We start from the raw sequence: 24401 nt of genomic DNA, 5'->3' as shown, positions 1-24401 counted from the left end.
AGATTTGATTCCAGTACTTGCATTCTTTGGCAGTGAGCTTTTCCAGATAGTCAACTGGTTTTACCAAATGAGAGTTTGGAATCTCCCTTTCAAAAGATTGCCAGGATATTTAAAAGCAAACTGGGAAGCATCATTGCACAATGTCTGATGGCCAAGAAGGGAGACGGGGAAAGGAAAAAAAGACAAGTTCTAACCTACTTTGCCTAAGACACAATGAGTGTGTTGACACATTTTGTGTTTATTGTTATCTAAATATTAATAGTCAGGTAAGAGAGTAACCCATTACTGCTACAGTCTGGAGTGTTGGTGTGGGCGCCATGTCGGCAGGGTGTAAACGCTTGCTTGCAGCGGATGCAGCCACGTAGTGGAGGAGTGAAGGTTCAGTCTCAGGAGCTTCAGAGTAAGGTTGGGCCTTTGGTAGATCTGCTGTTGGACGGAAGGGGCTGGCTGCCCATGGCTCTGGCTTGGGGTCCCTGGGTCCTGGGTGACAGCAGTGCTGGAGCGGAGAGGTGGTGAAACGCTGTCTTTTGCTGATAGAAGTTGTTGATGTAACTGGCCATCAGAAGGGTAATTTCAAGAATCTAAAACGAGAAAACCCACCCTGTCAGGCTCCTGAGAAGTGCTCTCCTCTGTCCTTGGGCGATCTCATTTGCATTTGGCCAGTCTAGCTCCCTGCCTTTCTCTCTAGGGCAGAGGTTCTCAGCCTGAGGGTCCTGACTCCTTTGGAGGGGTCACATGTCAGATATCCTGTATATTAGATACTTACATTATGACTCATAACAGTAGCAAAATTACAGTTAGGAAGTGGAAAGGAAGTAATTTTTAACTGGATGGGGAACCGTATTCATTGGGGGTGCTCCAGATCCAGCAGTCAAAACAAAGGTGTGGCTGGGGGGGGAGGCCAGGAATGGCAGGAGGGAGACTGGCTGGGTCAGAAAAGCTTGTGGTGTTGGGAATGGGGAAGGGCTGGTGGGTAGGTGGTCTTTTGCACTCCGTAGTTGCTAATGGAATAGGGGCAGGTGTGGTTGGGTGGTGGGGTGTCTTCTTCCTCCATAAAAGGGGGCCTCAGGGGGTTGGGGGGCAGTGGCTGGGGCGGGAATTTGGCTGTAAGACCTCTTAACTTCCATGTTTATGGGGATACTTTAGCCACTTTGCAACATGGACATTTGAACTGGTGATATAAGGGCACATGGGTGACATTTGGTGGGGGGGGGGGGGGGACCTTCAACCTGGCATCCTCTTTTTTTGACCTTTCTGACGCTGTTCTTTTTAAAACTGGGGGGCCCGGCAACTTACAGGGTTGGAAGGTTTAGCTGGGGGGGTGGGGTGGGGTGTGGGCCCAGGGTGGGGGAGGGGAGATAAAAGAAGCAGGTATTGTGGGAAAGGTGCTGTGGTGTTTGACTTTGTGTGTATGTTATGTACATGAGAAACTGGATAACACACTATGATGAACAATTTGTATGTGGTGGGTGTGTACGGGGTGTGTTCAGGTCTGGGGTAGCTGGGGGGACACAAACATCAAAACTGTTAAGGGTCTGGGGCTATTACGGTGAGTATGTAAGTCTCGTCATTGTCTGGTCTGTGGGGAAGGGGTGGCAATGGCTCATTGGGTGGGGTCCCTGGCTCTCTAATTGAGGGGAGTGGGGTGTCTGAAAATCAGGTGTCGTCTTGGGTGGGGGATTACTCCTGTGGTTTGGGGGGTTGGGTTATGGGAAGGGGCTGTTAAAACCTAAGGCCCCCCCCTCTCACTCCTTGATACGGGGGGGGGGGGGGGGGGGGGGGTGATGTTCCTGGGGTTTGGATAACTGGAGGTCACCACAACATGAGGAACCGTATTAAAGGGCCACAGCATTAGGAAGGTTGAGAACCACTGCTCCAGATCAAACAAAGGTTAAAGAGCCTAGTACCATGAAGACACCATGACCGTCTCCTGTTACTCCAGCTGGCAGTGAGAATGACTCTCAAAGTCCAGTCAAGCTTAGTGACCATGCTAGGGAATGCGACAGCTGGCATTAAGAAAGTGTCATACCAATTCTATTAAAGTGAAAACAGTGAAGGTACCGTGGTCTTTTGCACTCCGTAGTTAACTGCTCTAACTTACAACACAGACCTAGCCAGCCAAGATAGCTACCATGAAAACAGACAAATAGGCTTGAGAAGTGGCTGAGTGGGTAAAGGTACTTGCAGCTGGACCCTTTGGCTTGGATGCTAGTATCCTCTTGGTGGTGGGAGGGGAACCCAACCCCCCAAGTCATCCTTCCTTACATGTGCTGTGCACATAAACACACATGTAACATAAATAAATGTCATACAATATTTTTTAAAGTTGAAAGTTCTAGGAAAAGCAATTTCTTATTCTCTTTTACTGGAATTAGATGTTTTCCCCCCCAAAACTAGGGCTTGAATTCCAGGACTCCTCCACTGAGCTCCCCCTCAGAGCTGAGTGACATTTTAGGATGCAGACTTTTAAAAAGCTGCTTTACTTAGAGACATTGAAACTACAGTGTTACATATAACAAAGGAACAAGGACATCTTAACTATACAACTCTGCTATACCGTGATGAGTTGGTAAAACAAATAGCCACAAGTAGATAAGCCACCGGACCTACCCACAATACCTCCACTTTCCACGCATGCTCTTTTGAGACAGTGATCTAAAGTAACCTCACTGCCTTTTAACTCCAACCCCTCCCGATCCCACTCCTGAACGCTAGCAACCACTGCTTTTAAAACTTCCATCACCAGGCACTGGCCCACTTGGAAAATTTCAACTTGTTATTTTTGTTTTGTCTTGTTTTGAGACAGGGTCTTTCTGTAGCCCTGCCTGTCCTAGAACTTACTATGTACAGCAGGCTGGCTTCGAACTCACAGAGATTGCCTGTCTCTGTCTCTCAAGTGCTGGAGTTAAAGGCGTGCACCACCATGCCTGGCTTTCACTTAGTTCTTAAGCTAAAAGAAGCAGGTAGTATCAGGCCATGTTAGAGAAAGAAAACAGAACTTAGATTAAGCAAGCCAGGATTTGAACTCAGGATTGGTTAAGCAATGCCTGTTTCAACCTGGGATGCTCTATGTGCAAGAACGTGTGTTCCCATGAAAAAGCAGCCAGCTGGCAAGCTGGCAGAAAGGCTTCCACTCACCTTGGGTTTTGCCATGGCAAACAGTAGCTTCTCTGTTGGCCGCTCTTTTGACTGTGTACTAATGACTACCATAAAATCCTCTTGGTAGCCCCCAAAGGTCATCAGACCCTTGTACACATAGCTGATCACCAACCTCTTCAAAGAGAAGGGAGAGAAACTATTATGTGCTGCTCACACTAAAAAAGAGGAAGTGACTCAGATACTGATACATTATAGCAAATGCAAACAAGACTTGGGTACTGATACATTACCAGCAGATACTGATATATTAGAGCAAATGCAAACAAGACATAGATACTGACACATTATGATGACACAGATACTGATACATTACAGCAAACATAATTTCTCTAAAATCAAGTCTATTTTGATGAATGTAAGTAATAGTCATATTAAGTTTATTTAGGGGTCATCAATCTATGCATTTGACCATGAGAAACTGAAATTAGAAAACTATCAACACTCATTCACAGCACCCAGTAGAAAATCATTGTTAATATATTTTTATATATTCACTTAGACTTCTTTGTAAGGTTGATCCACATAAAATTGATCATTTTAAGGCCCAATGATCAAACACTGTATTGACAGATCCATGTTTCCCTTGCTAGGCAGACTTTTATATAAACAGAAACAGCATCATCCACACTACTCAGCATTGTGCTTCAAATTTCTCCTAGACCGTCTTCCTGGGACAACAAATGGACACGTGGCACACCATCTTACACGGTTGCCCGGCTGGCTGCTCAAGAGCAAAACCATTCTGTTACTATCTTAAGTAATGTGGGGTGTGTGTGTGTGTGTGTGTGTGTGTGTACAGATGGGTGTGTAACAGCAATTGAAGAAAAAGAGGCCATGAATTTGAGTGAGAATTGGTGAGGTTCCATGGGAGGGGCTGTAAGAAGGAAAGAAAAGAGGGATATGATGTAATTATATTTGCATTTCAAAAATAAAAACAAGAATTTTCCAGTGCTCTCTGACTGTTGCAGGGCAGAGTTCGCACACTATCTTTAAAGCCTCAATTACCACCCACCAGACTGGGGTAGCTCAGTGGGAGGACACAAACATTTGTGAGGTCCCAGTACAACAAAAATTACCAAATAGTCCACACAATATGATAGACCATGATAACTTCACATAAATAAATGAACACATAAAAGGAATGGTTGATTTTTTTTTTCTTTTTTCTATGTTGAAAAAATGAGACAAGATCTTACTATGTAGCCCAGACCTTCCTGTCTCAGTGTCTTCAACTTGGGAACTACCAGAATGTGCCACAATGTCCAGTTTGAGTCCATTTTAAATTATGTACGCTTAAAGCTGGTTTTAGTAGCTATGCAACCTTGATATGTGTGAAGTTGATGGCATTACTGAAAACTAGACAAACTGAAAATTTAAACTTTGACAAGTTTCTACTTTCTAATAACTTAAACATTCCTATTTTATACAGAAAAAAAAACCCTGTAGGGGGCCAGTTATATGGCCATAAGGGTGCAAGGTGCTTGCTGCCAAGGCTGGCCACCTGAGTTTGATCTTGGGACCCATACACTGGAAGGAGAGAACTGACTCCAGCAAGTTGTCCTCTGACCTACCCTCGAGTTTACACACACACACACACACACACACACACACACACACACGAACCATGACTGCAACTTAATCTTAGCATCTTAATATTTTTCCATACTCAGCTCAGCCTGTCTCATATTATTTTGAAATACTAGACTGTAACATAATTTTATTTGCAAAGTGACTTTATTAGAGAGTATTAGGAAAAGTATTTTTTAAGCTCAGAGGAAAATCAGAATATAGCAGTTCAGAATAGCTTTGCCTTCTGCTTACTGTACCCTGAGCAGTAGAAATCAAAGATTCAATTACAGATATCAGGTTTGATCTTACCATGGAGGAGTATTCTAGGATGCTCAACCCATTTTCATGGACAGCCAGCCACACGAAATTGCCAAGTGTTGATGGTGTTATGGGCTACAGAGAAGTGAAAATATTCTGCTTTATACATGCATAATTACAGCTGTATTTTTTTAAGTCTATATGAATGTAAGATCTGCCTTTTTCAAACCTAGCAAAGACACTGGAAGTCTCTCCTGGAGCGAGGGCAGTGTGGCGCCCTGAAGTTCTGCAGTGATTCGGTTTAGGCCATCTGGCTTGCGGGCTCGAATCTTTGTCTAGTAATGTGTGCATTTGGACAAACCTCTTATACCACGAGGGCTCAGTTTTCTCATCTTCCACACAAGAACACTAATTTTTACATCTTTTTGTTTCACAAATTACACAGCTGTCAAAAGTTTTAGGGTCTTGTTACAAAAAAAAAAAAAAAAAAAAAAAAAAAAAACCCAGAAACCCAGCACCATTATTTCTAAGGTGCTCACACTAGGAGGCGTGAAGGATTGTGGTGACATGTGCATACTTTTCCTGATATTCAATGTCTAACAGAAATAGAAGAAAGAAAAAAGAAGAGCCGGGTGGTGGTGGTGCACACCTTTAATCCCAGCACTGGGGAGGCAGAGGCAGGTGGATCTCTGAGTGAGAGGCCAGCCTGGTCTACAGAGTGATTTCCAGGCCAGCCTGGGCTACAGAGGCAGGACAGCTGTGATGCAGTGCGATGTACTCAACACCTGAGTACATCCTTTTAAAACTGCCATATCAGTAGATTATTATTTGTCATGTGTATTTTTCCCACAATTATGGAAATTCGGGGAGGGGTACCATGAAGCTGACAAGGGAAGTGCCTCCCTGTTCTAAAGATAGACAAACGCTGGTCCTGTAACATCAAACACAGCGTCATAGCTAATGATGGCCCCAGGAGAGAGCAGTGTGTGTATGTGTGTGTGTGCGGGTGTGTGTGTGTGCATGTTAGCAGCACTTCCCATGCTGAAGTTAGGGTTAAAATTCATTGTAAAACAGTCCACATTTCAAGTCTATTAATTAATTATCCATCTGTTTTTAGACATGGTCTCATTATATTACCTAGGCTGGTCTCTTATTACTATTCTCAATTAATCCTGCATCAGGCTCCTGAGTAGCTGGGACTAAGGAATGTACCGCCACGCTATTCTTTATGTTGAAAAGTAACAATAAGAACACCCCTTGAATTCCCTGCACATATACTGTATAGATGTTTACAGTATATAACAGGTATGATTTTTCTGATATCTTGGTGAGTGGCTTTTAGTTCTGGTAGCAAAACCAATTTCTACCCTTAAGGGCCAGGGACAGAAGATTCCTGGGATTTGACTTTTCTAGTCCACACTGTTTATCAAAGGATGAGAAAACTTAGATCAGATAGTCTGACCAATCTGCCCAGAGTAGCCCGCTCTTTAGCAAGTATTTATTAAGTGATAATTACTTCCAAACCCTGGTAGAGGGCACCAGAGGAGGATTGTGGGCTCACTCTCTAGAGTACACACACACTAGAGGGAAAGAATGCAAGACAGGATGATACATCTTTGAAATCAAAGCATCCCAAGTCATTTAAGAAAGAGAAGTACAAGTCACAGTTCGGGGCTGGTGGTATGGCTCCAGGGGAGAGCCTGTCCTCCGTGTGCTAGAGGATCTGGCTTCAGTGCCCAGCACCAAAACTGAAAACCAAATGTTCCCAAAAGAAAAGGCGTAGGCCTTCCCTCGAACTGGCCAGCTGCCTCCCAGGCAGGGCTGTCCCCTGCCCAGTGTTTCTACAGCGCTCGGTCTGTTCTCCTCAAAGGGTACTTCCCACACAGGGCAACATCGGGCCATGCTGAGAACTGCCCTGAAGTCTGGTACATAGCACTGCAAACCCTGTGCTTTATGGGTCCCTGGAGCTTATCTCAATGGTTACCAAACAGGACTCAGTAAACACTCATTAAGTAATAAGGCCAATGAGTGATACAGCTAGTGAGTGATGGGGGTGAGTGGAGAGAAGGAGGTTCAGCTAGCTCACCTGATGGAGTGGCCTATAACTCCCCAAATGGTTCAGTGTGGGGGTGGGTTGGGGTGGGAGATGAAGAGGGGGAGAAGAGAAAGGGACTGTTCTCCATTTCCCAGCATTCCTCACTTGCTTAAATTGCTGAGAATTTCCTCATTTTTTTTTTTTTTTAATGAAACCAAATATGGTATATCAGGGTAAATGTGGCCAGATGTGTATACTGGGCGGGAGGGGGAAGGGGGGGGGAGGAGGGGGGGGAGAGTATTATGAGTCCTCTTCCCATTCTTTCTTACTTTTGCAAAGAACAACTTGGCGCCAAAGAATGGCCACTTCCTGGCTACTGTCAAGTAAATGCGCACGCAGTCAGCCGCACTGTGTCCCCGGAGGGCCATCCATCTGGTCGAGAGTCGCTGGTAAAGCTGCCTAAACAGAAAAAAAAAAAAAAAGAAAGAAAGAAAGAAAAAAGAAAAAAGAAAAAAAAAAGAACAAAAACAAGAGACAAAAGCAAAACCATGAGTAATGAGTAGTGTCATCCTTCCGAAGGCCTGTTCAGCGCCACCCCCAACCCCCTTTGATGCACTCCTCACCTTTCCTAAAAACTTCCACCAAATTCTGATACTGAAGTGCTCAACACAATCTAGTAAGGAGTCTTTATCACCTACACAGCTAACACCAGTCTAGCATGAGTCAGGGTGCCAGGTAATTTCTCCAGACAATATTTTCATTTTTCAAAATTCAACACTAGCAGTGGTGTCCAAATGGTACAGTTTGGAGGAATGCTGACTGCAGTTATTCTCAGACTGAACCCAGGGCCAGCTACCTCCACTGTGTAGCTAAAACCTTCTTTATGATCAGAATTAATCAGGGATTGAGATTAAACAGAACGATGGTCTTAATTATGGTAATTTTTACTTAAAAAGTTGTTCCAAAACTGGACAATTACTGGTACACACCTGTAATTTCAACATTTTGGAGAGAAAAGCTGGAGGATCAGGAATTTAGGGTGATCTTCAGCTCATACCAAGTATGAGGCTAGCCTGGGCTACATCAGACTGCCTCCAAAAAACAAAACAAAACAAAACAAAAAACAAACAAAACAAAAACCCAACCCATATAAACTTATTTATGTCACCATAAAATAGGTAAAACCTCTTGGGATACATTGGAATTAAATGTTCTAAGAAAAGATCCATACAGAAATTATTGTTAAATTCCTAGTACAACCCCACCCCTCTACAAAGCTGAAAACACCATCTTACCTTAACTGTTCCTCAGAGCATCCTTCTCGGTACCGTTTAGGGTAAAATTTCTCTATGACTTGTTTGAGGGTTTGACTTGCTTTGCACTGGTTAGTCACATGCCCAGCTGGAGTTGAGAAAGGTCTTTCAAAATCCCCAAGATCCACCTGGGAGGAAATCCCCGGAAGAGAAAACACAGGACAGTGAGAACAGCTTTCAGAAAGCAAGTTACTTTTGTTCTTTGAGACATCTTTTGTGTGTGTAAAACACAAGTCTATGTGTCATGATTGTGTGACGGTAAAATTTATAATCGTAGGTATGAGCTGTTGTCTTAAACATATATTTCCCTTGAAATCTACCCTACGAGGAATTCTGTGACAAATACTTCTGCCCCATTTCCATTTGGAACTCCTGTTCTGAGTCTCTTTTCCTGTTGTCATGAGAGGGCACTCTGGTGATGGCCACTTGAGAAAGGTTTAGTTTGGCTCTTGGTTAGTTCCATTTTACAGTCCACCATAGTAGGGAAGCCACAGTGGTCACATGATATCCATAATCAGGGACAGAGAACAACGGATGAATACCTGTATTTCTTTGACTGTGGGTGGAGTGTGACCAGTCATGTGATCTGTGAGCTCCCTTAAGCCACTTTTATCAGAATATTCTATCGCAGCAATAGAAAAGAAACTAAAAACCTCCGTAGTAATCACTAAGAGAAAGCAAGCCTATTACTGAGTATAACATAGGGCAGTCTTGTCTTGTAAAGGGCTACTCTAAGCACTGGTAAATCTGGTGAAATAATAGTTCAAACAAAAGGGGAAGAAAAGACTAAGAAAATTTGCAACAATATCAGTTGGGCTTTGTAAGGGTCTCTTTCATATAATGGCAGTGAGACACAGTCTCACTCTACTCCTCCTAGTTTTTCTGTCAATGTTTCTGAACTCACCAGCACTTCCTATTAGCTGAATATTCTTAAGAATACAGCCCTTCATACCCTGCTCTCCCCTGATGACAGAATGTTTAGCCACTATAGATCACACAACAGCCATCTCTGACACCTACTTATCTGACTGTCATTCCTCCAACTACCTACCAATCCCTGCACCCGAGACCGTATTCAGACTCCACCGAGAGTCGGGTGCTACAGTAAAAGCTGCAATTGAGGAAAAGCTGAGCGTCCAGTCCACCTGCAATGACTTTACCATCAGGGAGGAGAGACAGAGGCATAATCAAATACTCTCATAAACCATAACGAATGCCTCATACGGGGAACCAAAGGGTGCTCAAGGAGGAAGACCGGATGGGGATCATTTAGATGATGCCCTACTAAGTGCCTACCCACAGTACCTCCCCAACAAGCAGCTGGAGGTCCGTCAGGCCCCAGCAGTCTCACAGAGCGCTCGTGTTCTGTTTTAAATGTTGCCCCCCTCAGTTGAGGCTGTGACACAACCAGAGGTTCTGAGGAGCTCCCTCTACGCCTCCTCTGTTCTAATTCATAAACTGAGGGGTCTGACCCTTCACCCACTTTGCCCTTCCAGCCTATACTTGTAGGTTTCTAGGTTCTGTAACTCCGTTTACACTTGTTGGTTGAGTGTGGCTCTGCTCTACAGTTTCTTGCTGTTCCTGGTTCCTAATGATTTCCATCTTCACAACCATGGTGTCCTCACAGAATATAAAAGCTGTCCACCCAACCATACCAAAATCCTTCCCAAAGGGCAAGTCATACATTGTCCCTGCCTATCTGCAGGGAGCGTTCACACAGTTACCTGCAAAACCTAGACCAGCCCCATGGCCTCTGACAATAGCTACCAGCAGCAGTACACCATTCAAGGCAACCTACCTCTTGGGGACCTTTTGTGGCTTGTTCAAGTTCAGTGTCTCCCTATCTAGTGTCTGACATACCATTAGCATAGAACAAACACAATCAGTGTTTGCAGCCAGTCAGCTCAGATAACCCCTACATGCCCACACAAAACAAGTGCTTGACTAGACACTCAACAAATGAGAGATTGCCTTAGGATTGCTGTTGCTTCAATGAAACGCCATGGCCAAAAAGCAAGTTGGAGAGGAAAGGGTTTAGCTTACACTTCCACATCACTGTTCATCACCAAAAGAAGTCAGGACAAGATCCTGGAGGCAGGAGCAGATACAGAGGCCAAGGTGAGGTGTGGCTTACTGGCTTGTTTAGCCTGCTTTCTTATTAGAACCCAGGACCACAGCTCAGGGATGGCACCACCCACAATAGGTTGGGCCCTCCCCCATTGAGCACTAATCTAAAACAATGCCGTACAGCTGGACTTTCCGGAGGCGTTTTCTCAGCTGAGGTTCCCTCCTCTCTGATGACTATAGCTTGTGTCAAGTTGACCTAAAACCAGCCAACACAGAGATGGACCCCAAGCACTCCGCCATCACTAAGCTACAGCATTGTGCTGGCAAGATGGCTCAGTGGGTAAGGGCATTTGCCTTTGCTATCACCTGGCCCCACTGGTAGGAGAGAACTAACTCCTGTGAAGCGTCTTCTGACTCACTCATTCACTCACTCAGTGTTTTATTATTATTATTATTATTTTTTTAAAAGCCATGCAACATCAATAAGGCCTCCACAGGTTCAATCTGCCAAAGAATAAATAACTTACCTACATTGCTTAGCAGGGTTATTATGTTTTAATTCATTTTTAAATTTTATGTATATGAGTACACTGTCACTCTCTTCAGACACACACTAGAACAGAGCATCAGATCCCATTACAGATGGTTGTGAGCCACCATGTGGTTGCTGGGAATTGAACTCAGGACCTCTGGAAGAGCAGTCAGTGCTCTTAACCACTGAGCCATCTCTCCAGCCCCCTTTATTATGATTTAATCTTCCAAAAAATTTGGAGGTGACTGCAGGTAGCTGTCCAGCCACCACCCTTATGTGTACTCAATAAACCCATCTTCTTCCAAAAACAATGCTCTGAGGAAAAAATGAATTTTATCCTTATATACATTATACTTTTTAGTGCATTCATATGCTCCAAATGTTCTTGGTGTATGGTCTCATCTTTCTGACCCATTTCAAAAATGTCAAAAATACATATCCTTAAGAGGTGAATTCAGGGCTGGAGAGACAGCTCAGAATTTAAAAGCATTCTTTGACTGCTCTTCCAGAGATCCTGGGTTCGATTCCAAGCACCCACATGGTGGCTTACGGCGATCTGGAACTCCACCCCCAGAAGGTCTGATGACCTCTTGGGGTCTCCTGGGACATGGCATGTATGTGGTGCACATAGACATAACATTCAGACAGAACCTCATACACATGAAATTAAAAAACAAAATCTTAAAAAATTTGTATTTAATTTTTCTTAGAGAAGTTTTTTTTTTTTTTTAACAAAATTAAAAGCTAAGGAAAGAAGATAACTTAAATGTTAGTAAGACAAGAGTGATTTTCATGGAGAATTTATGCCTCTGGAAAGGTGACCCCTAGATCAGCCAGCAGCATGGAATCTCTCTGACTGTCTAGAAAGTAAGGGCCTGTCCCTTCCCTTATCTTTACCATTTGTATCAAAAGAACACTGAGTACAGCAAGCAAGCTTTAAAGTACAGATGATTTTAAAAATTCTAAAAGTAAAAAAAAATTCTAAGAGTATACTCAGTTACCAAGTATCCATTCTTCCTAGAACAGTGAGGGAAACTGCTCATGGGAAGGACTGCTAAGTAGGAGGGGCAGGCGCGGTGGCCCGTGGGGGGGGGGGGGAGCAAAGCAGAACCACGAGTCATGAGTCATCGTCAGGACACACATATGTGACACATCACAGAGATTCCCCAGAGGCCCAGTGGAGCCACCAGGAGGGATTCAGAAAGGATCCCTGGTATAAACACACCTACAAGGGAAGCTAAAGGTCAAGACGAAATTAGCAAGTGACAGAGCAGAGGCAGAGCCATTCCAGACACCTGAGAAAAACCAGGAAGATCAGTAAAGTCTGAAGGAAGCAGATGCCATAAACAAGTGTAGGATTTTGCACAGACCCAAGCTCCAGGTAGGGATAGTTATGGATGCTGGGACTGTAGAGGCAGCTGCCAGGGCAGATCATGAATGATCTTAGGTGTGAATGAGATGACATCTGTCTTTGCTTTCTTTGTCAGGTACTAACGCTGTGTAAAGTGTCACCGTGCCAGCTTCTGGTCTCAGGCCTGAGGAAAAGGACAGATTTTCCTTCTTGTCTCTTCAATCACCATCCTGGTTGGAAGCTCGAAGAGTCCCTCAAAGACACTACATGTAATGTTTATCGTGTATAACACTGTAGAGAGGACAGTCCTTGCAGAAGTCTCAGAGGTGAGCCAGCATTACAGGCAGACATGCAAATGAGCCTGCCAGTGACTCCAGCCCTCACCCTTGTGTCACAGCTGTCCCCCCAGGCTAAGCTAACTGAAGCCACAGAAAACAGACCAAATTCCTTTTGCATATCTGCTCGAATTACTTTTAGAGCTTTTGATTATTGTTGGCTGTGCTTTTCTGCTTTGTTTGTTTTTGTGGTAAGGTCTCAGTATGTATCCCAGGTTGTCCTAAAACTTGCTATGTAGTCCAGGCTTGCCCTGAACTTGTGATCTTTCTGCCTCTGCCTCTCAAGAGCTAGGATTATCAGCTACAGGCATTCATCACCACATTCAACTTCAAATCACTTGTTAGACATCAGTGGATAACTGGGAAAATCCCTCTAGCATCTGTGTGAAGGATAACTTTGTGGAGGACCACATTGGAGGGAGGAACTGTGTTGGGCAGCAAAGGACTTGAGGCAGGTCTGAAGCACAGCAATGGAGTTCCAATAGAGAGGGGTGAGCAGAGGAAGAAGTATGAGCTCAAAGTGAAAAGATGAGGTAAGGGAGGGAGAACAGGGAAAGGCGGTGGGGATCCCCCAGAGGACTGGGGAGACATGATGAAGGTGTAGAAGGTAGTGAAAGGGAGGTAACGGACAGTTTCCAGTACCCATTAGACAGGTGTGGACTGGAGTGCAGAGATGTGGGAATCATCACCCTGGGTGGTGGATGAGGTAAAGAATGAATGATGTGGGGTTGGGGATTTAGCTCAGTGGTAGAGCGCTTGCCTAGCAAGCGCAAGGCCCTGGGTTTGGTCCTCAGCTCTGAAAAAAAAAGGGGGGAAGCTTATATGCTCCCCTCAGTAGACTTGGGTGTGTATTTTACAACCCCTTCTTGAGGATGAAGACTTTAATGGTCTAGGCACATTGCTGGCTGGCAGGGATGACTTCCTGGCCTCCTGCATAGGCAGGCAAGACCATGGGTCTCCATTAAAATCTGGGCTGTGTAAGTTATGAGACTTTTCCCAAAGCCAGGAAGGCATGCTCTGCTCAGCCTGCCTTCCTGATTCCTGGAACACGCTGGGACTCTAGCAGACCCTAGGACAGTGAGGATGACACCCATGGGTAGTAGAATGGGTACAAGGACAAAGTCCTGACAGCTCTGCAGAGACATCAGTATGTGATGTTTACCTTGTGGGAATCAAACTTTTTTCCCTTTTCCTTTTGGGGTAGGCTCTTGATAAGGTAGCCCAGGCTGGCCTTCAACACATGACCTTCCTGCTTCAGTCTCCCAAGTGCTGAGATACAGGTATATAGTCACTACACTTCTGTTTGGTTAATTCACTATTATTAATTTGTGTGTACGTGTTGAAGTCCAAACTTGCTCCTAACTGATAGGTAGGTATATAAAGCAGGTGCTTCGGCTTTATCCAAGTGTGCCCTCCCCACCCTCCTTCGATTGACAGCGTCTTTGGTGCCACCACGGAACACTGCAAAGCCTCAGGCAACACTTTCAAAAGAACTAGGAAATGCGTTCCCCTTTATGGAATGTCAGTCTCACTCTAGGCCAGAGGTTTGTCAGGGTCAGAGAACAATGATGTAGTTAGTGCTAACGCCTGCAGTTTCCAACGGCTTCTTAATTACAGCAAAGTGAATCCTAAGGCTTGCTGAAGGTGTCCTGCTTTACTGCATTTAACTGAGGAAACCAGCACCGTTCCCTCTCCTCGAGCTAATTTAGACAACATGAAAGTTACCTGAGCTAAGAGCGCTGCCATTTCTAACGCCAGATCCTTGTTCAGAGGGAAAAGGCCATTTATGATTTGATCATTTGTCTGATACAACAACAGCAGCTTCTCTCGATCGGTCTCTCCACGAGCTTGCATTGAGAAATACAGTCTGGGGAAAAAAAAGAAAAGAAAATTTCTCATGATATTTTAATTTTTGATTAACAATTCTACATTTATTTTGTGTATTAATAAGTATGTATGTATGTATGTATATGTATGTGATTATATGTGTATGAATGTGTGTATGTGTGTGAGTGTATGTGTGTGAGTGTGTAAGTGTATGTATGTGAGTGTGTGTGTATGCGTGTGTGCTATCTCACTGTACCTCTTTTTCCATGACAGAGATAGAACCAGGCACAAGCTGGGCAGGTGCTGAGCCATTGAGTTATACCATCGCATGGAAGTCAGTGACGATACACCACAGTTGTAACATATCACTACATGATACAATAGGAATGTGTTATGTCTACAGGGAGAAAAGGACCAGTGCATTTTCTAGCGTGTTCTAGTTTCCAGCATGCCCACCAGGTTCAGCCTGGGAAAGAAAATCGAAATGCTTTAGCAAAGCAGGGAAACCAATCCCAGACCCACACAGTCTGGGAATGCAGCGAGTAGGAAGGGGAGGCTCAGCCTCCTACAAGAAACAGCTTGGGCCTCAAGAGCTAGACAGAGCTTTGGAGAATAAGGAAAGCATTGCAAAGGTGAGCAAGAAGTCTGCATGCCACGGCAGGAAGGCCAGCCAGGCATGCGGGTGCACACCTGCAATCCCTGCACTCAGCAGACGTGTGCACATTCATCAGGGCCAACCTGGGTTATACATTGAGATCTCATTGTTAAGAAAAAAGTTTTGATTCTGGAATCTTTAACATGTGAAACAGGATAAACTAAATGGTCTCTCAAGATCCTTTCACCTTAGAGGCCAATGGATGCACGTGCTCTAATGGTTAGCTCACCGTGGAAGGGGGAAATGTCAGACCATAGCCATGGGGCAGAAAACAGCAACTACAAAGGTCTACCAAAAATAAGCTTTGATTTCAAGGAGGAGGAGGAAGAGAGTTCTCCTCAGGAAGGACCCTTGCCAGTTTGCTTTGTTAAAGCCACACCTTGACTTTTGCAAGCACACAGCAATAAAGCAAATCAACTAAGAACCTTTTCATGCAAGTTAGAGTTCACATACTAGTTCCCAAGTGATTGTGTCTGAGAGTATGTTCAAAGGCAATTAATTAGACCTTTGATCCCTGAGTCCAAATAATTAAAATTCCATAACTTGCTAAATATAAACAAGATTCCATGATGAAGAAAAATCAGTATTTTAGTCATTACAAGGCAAGTTGGCAGAGGAAGAATCAGATAGATCCCTGGCAGCACGACAGGTCACAGCTAGTTCCCTCCCGATTGTGTCCCTGGAAATTAGGGCTCATTGTGTAACCTATTTATAGACATGCCAAAGTGTGGCCATGTTTAGAGGAAGCATTCTTTCTCATAGCCATGACTCTCTGGGCTTTGCGGACTGAGTAAACACCAATCCTCTTGTTTAGAGATGTCTGTTGTTTAAACAATGTGGTTTCATCACACTACCACCTTGGTCTTCGTCTTTTCTATCGGCGAAGCCTTAAAGGCATTCTCCTTATTTGTAGGTATTTCAAATGGCCTTTGTTCATTTCACCTAAATTTCATTTTAATTCCAGCTGTAGCCCTTGAAACCAGAATTGGAATGTGTTAATCAAGCCTAAGGTATTAATTATTACAACTGCCTTAGACATGGTGGTCTTCCCATTTTGTTCCAACAAAGTCAAACTGAATTTCAACATAACCACAAAGAGATCAACAGATGGAGATGGCAAAATGTGACCTTTCAGATCGGTTCTTCTCAGGCTTCGGATGCTGCTAAACTGCAGACTTCCGGAGGCTTTAGCAGGCATCTAGCCTGCTGCCTTTGCCAGTCAGCAAACAGCCACATATGAAGGCTGCCAGCCATAGAAACATCAGTAGAATTATCGTGATATGATTCTAATATACCCAAAAGTCTCAGTTCACTTCAGTAAATTCTCAGAGGTACACTTCCTATTCCAGGGGAAAAGTCATTTATCGGCCTGTGCTGTGTGGGTGGGGCTGGGTGGATGACGTCTGAGGATCCACTCAGGGTGCAATCATCTTACACCCTCAAAGGATAGTCAATAGCTACTTGCAAAATGGACAAGGGACCGCCTGGAAAACCATCTTACACAATATGGAGTCATTCAGAGCAGGCATAGCTTGATCTCAACAAAAACCTGTTTACGCTCCATTATTTAAAGGGTGCTGCAAATCTTGAGGAATGGATGACCTAAGACTATGGATCCCAACCGCGATGGCTAATCTCGGTTGTCAAACACAACGGAGAAAACCTAGTCTGAGCATGGCCATGGGGCATTTTTCTTGATGCTAATTGCTGGGGGGGTGGGGGCTCGGGCCTCTGATGGTGTCAACCCTGGGCAGATGAGCTCGGGCCCCATAAGAAAGTTGGCTGAGAGGGGCCAGTGACCAAAGTCAAGCTCTTTGCACTGAGTTCCTGCCTGACTTCCCTTGATGATAAACTATAACCTATAGGATAAAAATAAATCCCTTCCTCCTCAAGATGCTCTCAATTGTGATATTTATCAGAGCAACAGACAGCAAACTGTCATGGTCACCTAGCTGTCCACAAGATGGGCAATCATCCCTGCTCACAAGCTCCTGAATGAAGAGTCTCTGACAAATGACAACTAGCAGTGCTCGTATAAAAGGCACCTGTGCAATCGAAGGTCGCCATCACCAGCCCTCGGAGGCTGAGTGTGCAAGGTGCAGTCTACAATATGAATTTATCACCTCAATCCAACCCTGTTCTTACTGATGAATATTCAAGCCCTCCCATTATTTTTTACTATTCTAAAATTATGGAAAGAAGATCCTGGGCCACACTGGAATATTCCGTCCATTTATGTGGGTATTTCTGTAGGATAAATTATCAGAAAAAGAAATATTGAACTAGATGAAAGGTTGTTATGTTCTTTCTATATTATATAATGCCTCCGCTTCTTACATTCCGATGCCGAGTCTCTGAAGACCTTCCAAAGGCAATTCTAAAAGAATTCAACATTATGCCAGTAACTCCACCAGGTTCTTGGCCTGATATTTTATAGATTAATTTATGAGCTATGAGATTAAAAAAAATAGAAAAACATCTTTTTTGGACGTCCATATAATGTAAGGTGGACAGTTCAATGCCATCTTCTGCCAAAAACAGCTAAGGAAAAGTATTTGAAAAAGAAAGAAAATGGGGTTTCTGGCCACATGCCAAAGTGTGTTATAATTTCATCTGCTAAGAAGGCTCATGCTTTTTTGACCCAGACCATGAGCCTCCCTCCACGGGTGCTAACCACTCTTCCCGATATAGTTTTTAAAGTTTCCACTGTCAGCCGCTTCCTGAACTTAGCATCAACACTGCGGACATCTCTAGCCTAGGTGTGACTGTCTATGCTTCGAGGGGGAGGGGGAGGGGGAGGGGGAGGGGGACGGGGAGGGGGAGAGGGAGAGGGAGAGGGAGAGGGGGAGAGGGGGAGAGGGAGAGGGGGAGGGGGAGAGTGAGAGGGGGAGAGGGGGAGAGGGGGAGAGGGGGAGAGGGGGAGAGGGGGAGAGGGGGAGAGGGGGAGAGGGAGGGGGAGAGGGGGAGAGGGGGAGAGGGGGAGAGAGGGGGAGGGGGAGGGGGAGGGGGAGGGAGAGGGAGAGGGGGAGGGGGAGGGGGGGAGGGGGGAGGGGGAGGGGGAGGGGGAGGGGGAGAGGGACAAAATGAGAAAAATCTCATGTAGTAGTTTCTCCCAGAACTAAGTTATTATAGAAAAGTAAGCAGACATGCAAACATTGTGCCTTCAAGGCCAGTGAGTAGGAGACTAGCCCGAGGGCCCGTGGTCTGGACACGGCTGCACGCTCAGCTCTGGTGTTCAGATTCAGCGTTGCACACCTGTTTTTGTAAGTCAGACGGACAGTTCTGCTGCCCTCACACTTCCCGGACTGCTGCTCTTTGGACGCCTGTTCCCATTTAGAAATGATGTCACAGATCTAGAAAAGAAATAGAAAACTGAGATCCATGGAAATTTTAAAATCAACACTTTAAAAAGACTAGAGCACCTGTGGGTCTATACAAACCAACCACACTCGCTCCAGTGTTTTCAGTTTTAGCTTCATAGAGCTCTGAATTTAGGATTTAATTATACACTGTTCCTTTGGTCCTCTTGTCAAGCCCGACACACATTAACTTTGGACTGTGGCCACGCATTTTTACCCAGAAAGGAATCTTAAGGCAGGACTGCATGGGGCTGGAAACAAAGAGATTCCAGGGATTTTTTTCATGATTTGGTCTCTGAAGAAGCAATTTTTCCACCTTGTGAATTTATCAAGATTGGGATAACAAGGTACCCCAAAGAAGTCTGAGACAAGAGTGCTCGCCACTCGGTGCTAGCTGCTTGGTGCAGTGAAGACCTTTCTCCCTGTTTCCTCACTTCTAAGATAAATGAATGATGTCTCTGAGCCCCCCTCAGTTGAGTAATTCCATATTTCTAACTGTTGCCATCAGCCCATGAAAACCTTGTGGGTTTTGTTGTTTTTATAGCATGAACCAGAAAAGATGTTTAAAGTATCTATTTATTTTCATTGGTTCTTTTCTTACCCGACTGCAGTTCAGATCTCCCCATAGGCCTAACGTTGAAATTCCCCTCTGCAAAGGGCCACAACCCTCTTACAACACTTACCACCTTCAATTTATGGTAAGATTATCAGAATATAAATGTTCTTTTCTAAGCAACTCAAGATCCCCAGAGAAAAAGCCTTATTAGTGTCATGCCCCCCACCCTCACCTCCACCCCCAGGATCCCACTTAGCCCTCAGGATACCGAAACCCCACTGTGACCAGTGATGAACGAAGGGGGATGGGCCTCCCAAAATTTCTTTTTGTTTGTTTTGTATTCGTTTATTTGCGTATACATGCATGGAGGTCAAAGGGCATCTTGTGGGAGTCAATTCTCTCCTTCCACCTTGTGGGTTCCAGGGATCCACCTCAGGGTTTGACAGGCTTGGCTGCAAACACCTTCCCCCACTGAGCCATCTTGCCTGCCCACTAGTCCTAGTTCCCTAATATTTAGATTATCCTAACAATTGTAGCTCTTTTTCTTCTATTAATGCAGAGTTTGTGTGCACAGGTGGCATATTAAGAATTCTATGCCCCCCCCCCAACCCCAGAAAGGGAAAAAAAAAAAAAGAAAAGAAAAGAAAAGAATTCATCAGCTTTGCCAAAGTTTGGCAATTTTTTAAAAATGTGCTGATCAGGTTTCTTAACATTTCTGGAAAATTCCTGCACTAAACTTGCACAGACTAGTGAGTCTTTTAGCTGTTTGCTCAGTGAAGCGCCTTTGAAGAACTAAGTTTCACCTTGATGTTTCCCTGAAGACAGTGCTCCAGGTCTCTGCCAGAAGGATCATCCGTGAACAGTGCAAATCCAGACTGCGCTGGCTTCCTCATTCCTGTGTCCTGGTTCAAAGTGTTCAAAAATTCGTCTACTGTGGTGGACGCGTCGAACCCAACTACCTAGCCAAAGGGAGCAAGACTCTTAATGAAAACCATACACACTGAGCAGGCCTTGGGGAAGCGGGGCATGAGCGATGCGTGACTAACAGTAGTGTGTTCTGTAGGCGCTTTAACGTTTGGTCCAGCGCTTTGCTGGAGAAAACAAAGAAGGCGACTTAGATAGTCAGCTTGCTATAAGAGTTCAGAAATTTCAGCTGCAGGCAACAGAAATTCAAAGCTGAATTTGACAGCGCCAAATACAGTGTAGAGACATTAATTAGGCTTACCCATTGGAAGTAAGTTATGAAATACAGTACAGTCCATAAGTATATGACGGAAAATACATTTGTTTAAATCAATGAGGACCTTTGTGTATCTGATGTTTATTCTTAAAAAAACATTTAAATTTTTATTTGGTGCGTGTGTATGTGTGTGTGTGTATCTGGCCGGTGGCATGCCAAGTTGTGTGGCTATAACAGGATAACTTGTGTGGTGTAGGGATGAAAGGCTTAGGGGTAGGAAAAGTAATTGCTAACTTTGTAACATGTATGGTAACAAATGAACATCTGGGCCAGAGAACTTGGAGAGCCTTAGAATGAATGTATTACCAGGTAATTCCTGAGATTTGAAGACTCTAAGAGGAGAAGCTGGCCTGTGTCTTGTCACTGAAGGGTTCACTGCGCTCGCTCACTGCAGGCCCACAGACGGGGAAAACTTCACCAAAGCGTTCGGATTTGTATAATAGTGTGTAACATTGTTTCTCCAGCCATTCTGTTTCAGAGACCTGGTCTCTTTGCAGGCGTGCTCACCTGGTAGATCCCATTCATGAAGTGCACGGGTATGCTGAAGGGCCGAGAGTGATGGTAGGGGTTTCGAAGAAGAGTGGAGAGGATCTCCATTCTGGACGGTCTGGCCTCTCGGTCTCCGTTTTGCTGTGTCCTTTCTACACATCGTTGGCAGTAAATGGCATATTTCCCAAACTCTGTCCTGTAATGCAAAACTTCAGATAAAAAAATCTAAGAATGAATTTAATTAAGACACTAATGAATACAGCTTTCATAGTGTTAATGCTTACTGGACTCCAGTTTCTTTAATTTTGCAACAGACTCAGACATTCTCATGAAGTTTTTTTTTTTTTTTTTCTCAATCTCTCTACATTGCTATAATCACAAGCTGAATTTTAAATCACCAGCAATTATACGGTCAATATATATAATCATGGTGCTAACAAATTGAAAGAAGATAATGCATAACCAATAATACGATATAATAAAACTACAGGGCAGAGTTCTCCACACTGACCCCAGGCCCCAGGCACAGTAGGCAGGAACTCTACCTTTAAGTGCCACCCACTGGTGTCCCAGCAATCTCTTGAAGAGCATGCAGATTGTTTCACTGTTAAACAAGGTAAGTAAATGCCTTCAGGCAAAAACTCATATCCCATAAACAGTCCGAAGAGAAAAACATTCAAGGACACAAACGGATAAGTGGGATCAAGATTTTATCTGCCCTTATTTATTTATATACAGCATAAAATTAAACACAAGTTTTATTGTGTTCCAAAAAAAATGGCATTTCTAAATACACTTATAGTCAAGTGCTTTTGAGAGACAGACTCAATGGTGCCACTCTTTGTCAGCGGCTGGGCAGTCACCATAGTCACATGACCTTGGTCACAGCTTTTCTCTCTAGAGAAGTCACAGCTTCTCTAGAATGTATTATGGACTAAGGGGTATTTTTCTCTTGTTCCAAGCTGCTTTTGTTCCCTTGTATGTGTGTGTTTGTGCTGTTCCCCATGTTTATTCTCACACTAACATGAACCTCTCAGGCTAGAGTGGGCTTCAGTTGATAAAGTGCTCACGAGGCATTCAACAAGGCCCTGGGTTAGACTCCCAGCACCACCAATGGAACAAATAAAAACACCTCCCCAAAACCTCTCTCAGATGACAAGATGAACCTGGAAAAGCCTTGGCTAACTGCCTTAGCCCCTAGACTAAAAAGATCATTCTAATAATGGATTTTGAATATCTTTTTCAAGAGAATAAAACAACAATAACAACAACAAAACAAAAACAGAAGCAATTTGAATACAATTTCAAAACAAAAGAAGACTGTGAGGGAAGACTTCCACAAAAAGAGTCCAATTCGGATAAATCGGTGAAAGGGGAAACTCAGAAAGCAAACGGTTGCTTGTACCCAGGAATGTGAGACATTCACACTTGCAATGGACACCGTCTTTTCATTTAAGAATGGTCTTTGTCAGATCTTTATGCTTTCCTAGTAATCTTGTATAAGGTATTTATCATAACAAAGGGAATGTTTCCCAGGCTCTACAAAAAATCAGAGTAAAAGGCTTCCTGTCCCAATATTTGCTTCACGCGTTCTTTTGAGAATATACCTGGCAGGTTATTAAATACTTATGATTTATCGTAGACTTTCGAGGCCACATAAGTAGTTCAGCTGCCTAGTGCTCTGCACACCTGCAATCTGCATTCCTTTGTAGGTGGATCTGGAGGAGCCACAGGAAAGGGTGTTGGGGAAGGAAGAGTCCGACGCAGAGTGCCAAGAGCTGCCAGCCCTGGGTAAGGAGAAGTGTCGTTCGTTAGAGACCATGCCAGCTACACAGACACATCAGAGCCATGTGCCTGACAGAGGGCGGGAAGGGGAGGAACTGATGAACGGCTCTCTTAACCCTTGACTCGTCTACATACCCATGATCTCTTCAGAGCATTTACATTACATTAAAGGTGGAACAATTCACCAGTGTGTCAGACCCAGGATGCACCTAATCCTTCCTACGGTCTCCAATGGCAGCACCAAAGCTTACCGATAGGCTGAACATCTCTCTTTGACGTCACACACAATGATTGGGGACCTCACTCTCTGTTACTCCTTCATGTTTTTACTTATCCATTTAAACATAACTTTGGGGAAAGTGCATTACAAAATAGTCAAAGACTAAAACCTGTACACTCCGACTCGCTTCTATTCATTATATATACACATATAAGGGCAAAGTATAAAATACTGACAGACTGATTTGGGTAACAGGGTCGTGTGTTATGTTTTCTCCGTTTGCTCACTTCTCTATGTAACTTTCCTCATTAAACAAGTATAACGCCAGTATTTTTAGGAAGCTTACAATAAGAAGGTGAGAAAGATGGATCTTGTCCTTGAGAAGTCTAATCTAGTGGGAAGAGCTTATATAAACACAAAATTATAATAAAAGATAACATCATGAATTAATTTTTTATAACACGGAGGCAATGGCTGGGGGTGCTAGGAGAGATCTCCTGGGAGGATATACTTTGGGATGGATTGTAAACTAGAACATGGGAACGGAAGAGAGGGGTCCAAGAGGGACTGGGACATGCCAGGGACGACAGAGAGCCCCGGAAGGCAGCGTGGGCTGGGGCTCACCCACTGCTGATCAAGGGCAAGTCATTTGTTCACTGCTCAGGGAGCAGGGAAAGAAAAGCTCCTGGCGTCAGATTCTGTCCTCTGGCTTCCAAAGCCACTGTGGGCAGTTGTGAGCTGCCTGTGGCGGGTGCTGGGAACTGAACTCTGGTCCTCTGGAAGAGCAGTACGTACTCTGAACCACCTCTCTAACCTGTGATGTGACCAGTAAGAACTTAACCTTTAGTTTCTGAAGCATGTTTAATGATACAGGAGAAGTGATTATATTCTGTGGTTTTAGAAGGGCAATATGCATAATACGCTCCAGTGTAAATACCGAGGGAGTTTATAATGGACATACACTTCTATAGAAGATACTGTAGACAAGTGAACCCAAAGGATATACATCAAAATATCAATAGCCATCTTCCATTCATGCTGTGTGTATCTCAGATGTCTGTACTGAATGCACACCATTCTTTCGATCAGAAGAAATCACTCCAAATTGCAACGCACATGTATCAATACACACCTGCAGTGGTCCTGGCTGACTCTGTGGCTGTCTCCGTCTCGTCTGCTTAATCAGCTGGCAGCAAATTTCATTCTGTAGCTCGGGATGTGTCAGGCAGACCTGCAAAGCGCTCTGAGCTAGAGAGATATGGTAGTCAATTGCAGGGGAGTCGACCGCGGCGTTTATAAAGAGCTGGCAAGTCTGAATGGGAAAGAACACACGGGTGAGGAACGGGCCAGCTGACAGATCATAGCCAGTCTATCTTTTACCAATAGTTGTTTGTCTAACACGATGAAAAAGGATATATTATGATAACTACAATCAGAAGAAATCTGGAGTGGCTACCGACCAAGCAGACCTCAGAGCAAAAGGATTTTGCCAAAGACAAAGAGGGGTCCCTTTGTTTGGAAGACACAATGATCACACTGTGTTCTCTAATAAGAGCTTTGAAACACGTCCACCTCACTGGTCAGCCATCCATGTTAACATTCACATTCTCACGTTAAATACTTTCCATTGCCCTCCTTAAAATGTTTTTCT

The 24401-nt window shown here is 44.2% G+C and overlaps 1 protein-coding gene across 4 annotated transcripts in view; it reads right to left on the bottom strand.

Moving 5' to 3' along the window:
* Positions 1 to 201: 201 nt before the first annotated feature.
* Positions 202 to 24401, bottom strand: part of Plekhh2 (pleckstrin homology, MyTH4 and FERM domain containing H2) — a 95799-nt gene continuing 71599 nt past the window's right edge. For all 4 annotated transcript variants that reach the window (XM_034514443.2, XM_076942391.1, XM_076942390.1 and 1 more), the window contains 11 exons: positions 23883 to 24062; positions 22435 to 22532; positions 20764 to 20941; positions 19820 to 19975; positions 18357 to 18454; positions 14345 to 14486; positions 8317 to 8462; positions 7351 to 7480; positions 5038 to 5121; positions 3139 to 3273; positions 202 to 581 (listed from right to left, as the gene is read on the bottom strand). In XM_034514443.2, the coding sequence (XP_034370334.2) occupies positions 396 to 581; positions 3139 to 3273; positions 5038 to 5121; positions 7351 to 7480; positions 8317 to 8462; positions 14345 to 14486; positions 18357 to 18454; positions 19820 to 19975; positions 20764 to 20941; positions 22435 to 22532; positions 23883 to 24062 (1533 nt within the window). In that variant the 3' untranslated portion in view covers positions 202 to 395. The remainder of the gene's footprint in view (positions 582 to 3138; positions 3274 to 5037; positions 5122 to 7350; positions 7481 to 8316; positions 8463 to 14344; positions 14487 to 18356; positions 18455 to 19819; positions 19976 to 20763; positions 20942 to 22434; positions 22533 to 23882; positions 24063 to 24401) is intronic.

The sequence above is a fragment of the Arvicanthis niloticus genome, chromosome 11 (assembly GCF_011762505.2).
Source record: "Arvicanthis niloticus isolate mArvNil1 chromosome 11, mArvNil1.pat.X, whole genome shotgun sequence".
In the NCBI taxonomy this organism is placed as follows: domain Eukaryota; kingdom Metazoa; phylum Chordata; class Mammalia; order Rodentia; family Muridae; genus Arvicanthis; species Arvicanthis niloticus.
The sequence above is the reverse complement of the archived record's forward strand: the minus strand, read 5'-3'. Positions and strand labels throughout refer to the sequence as shown.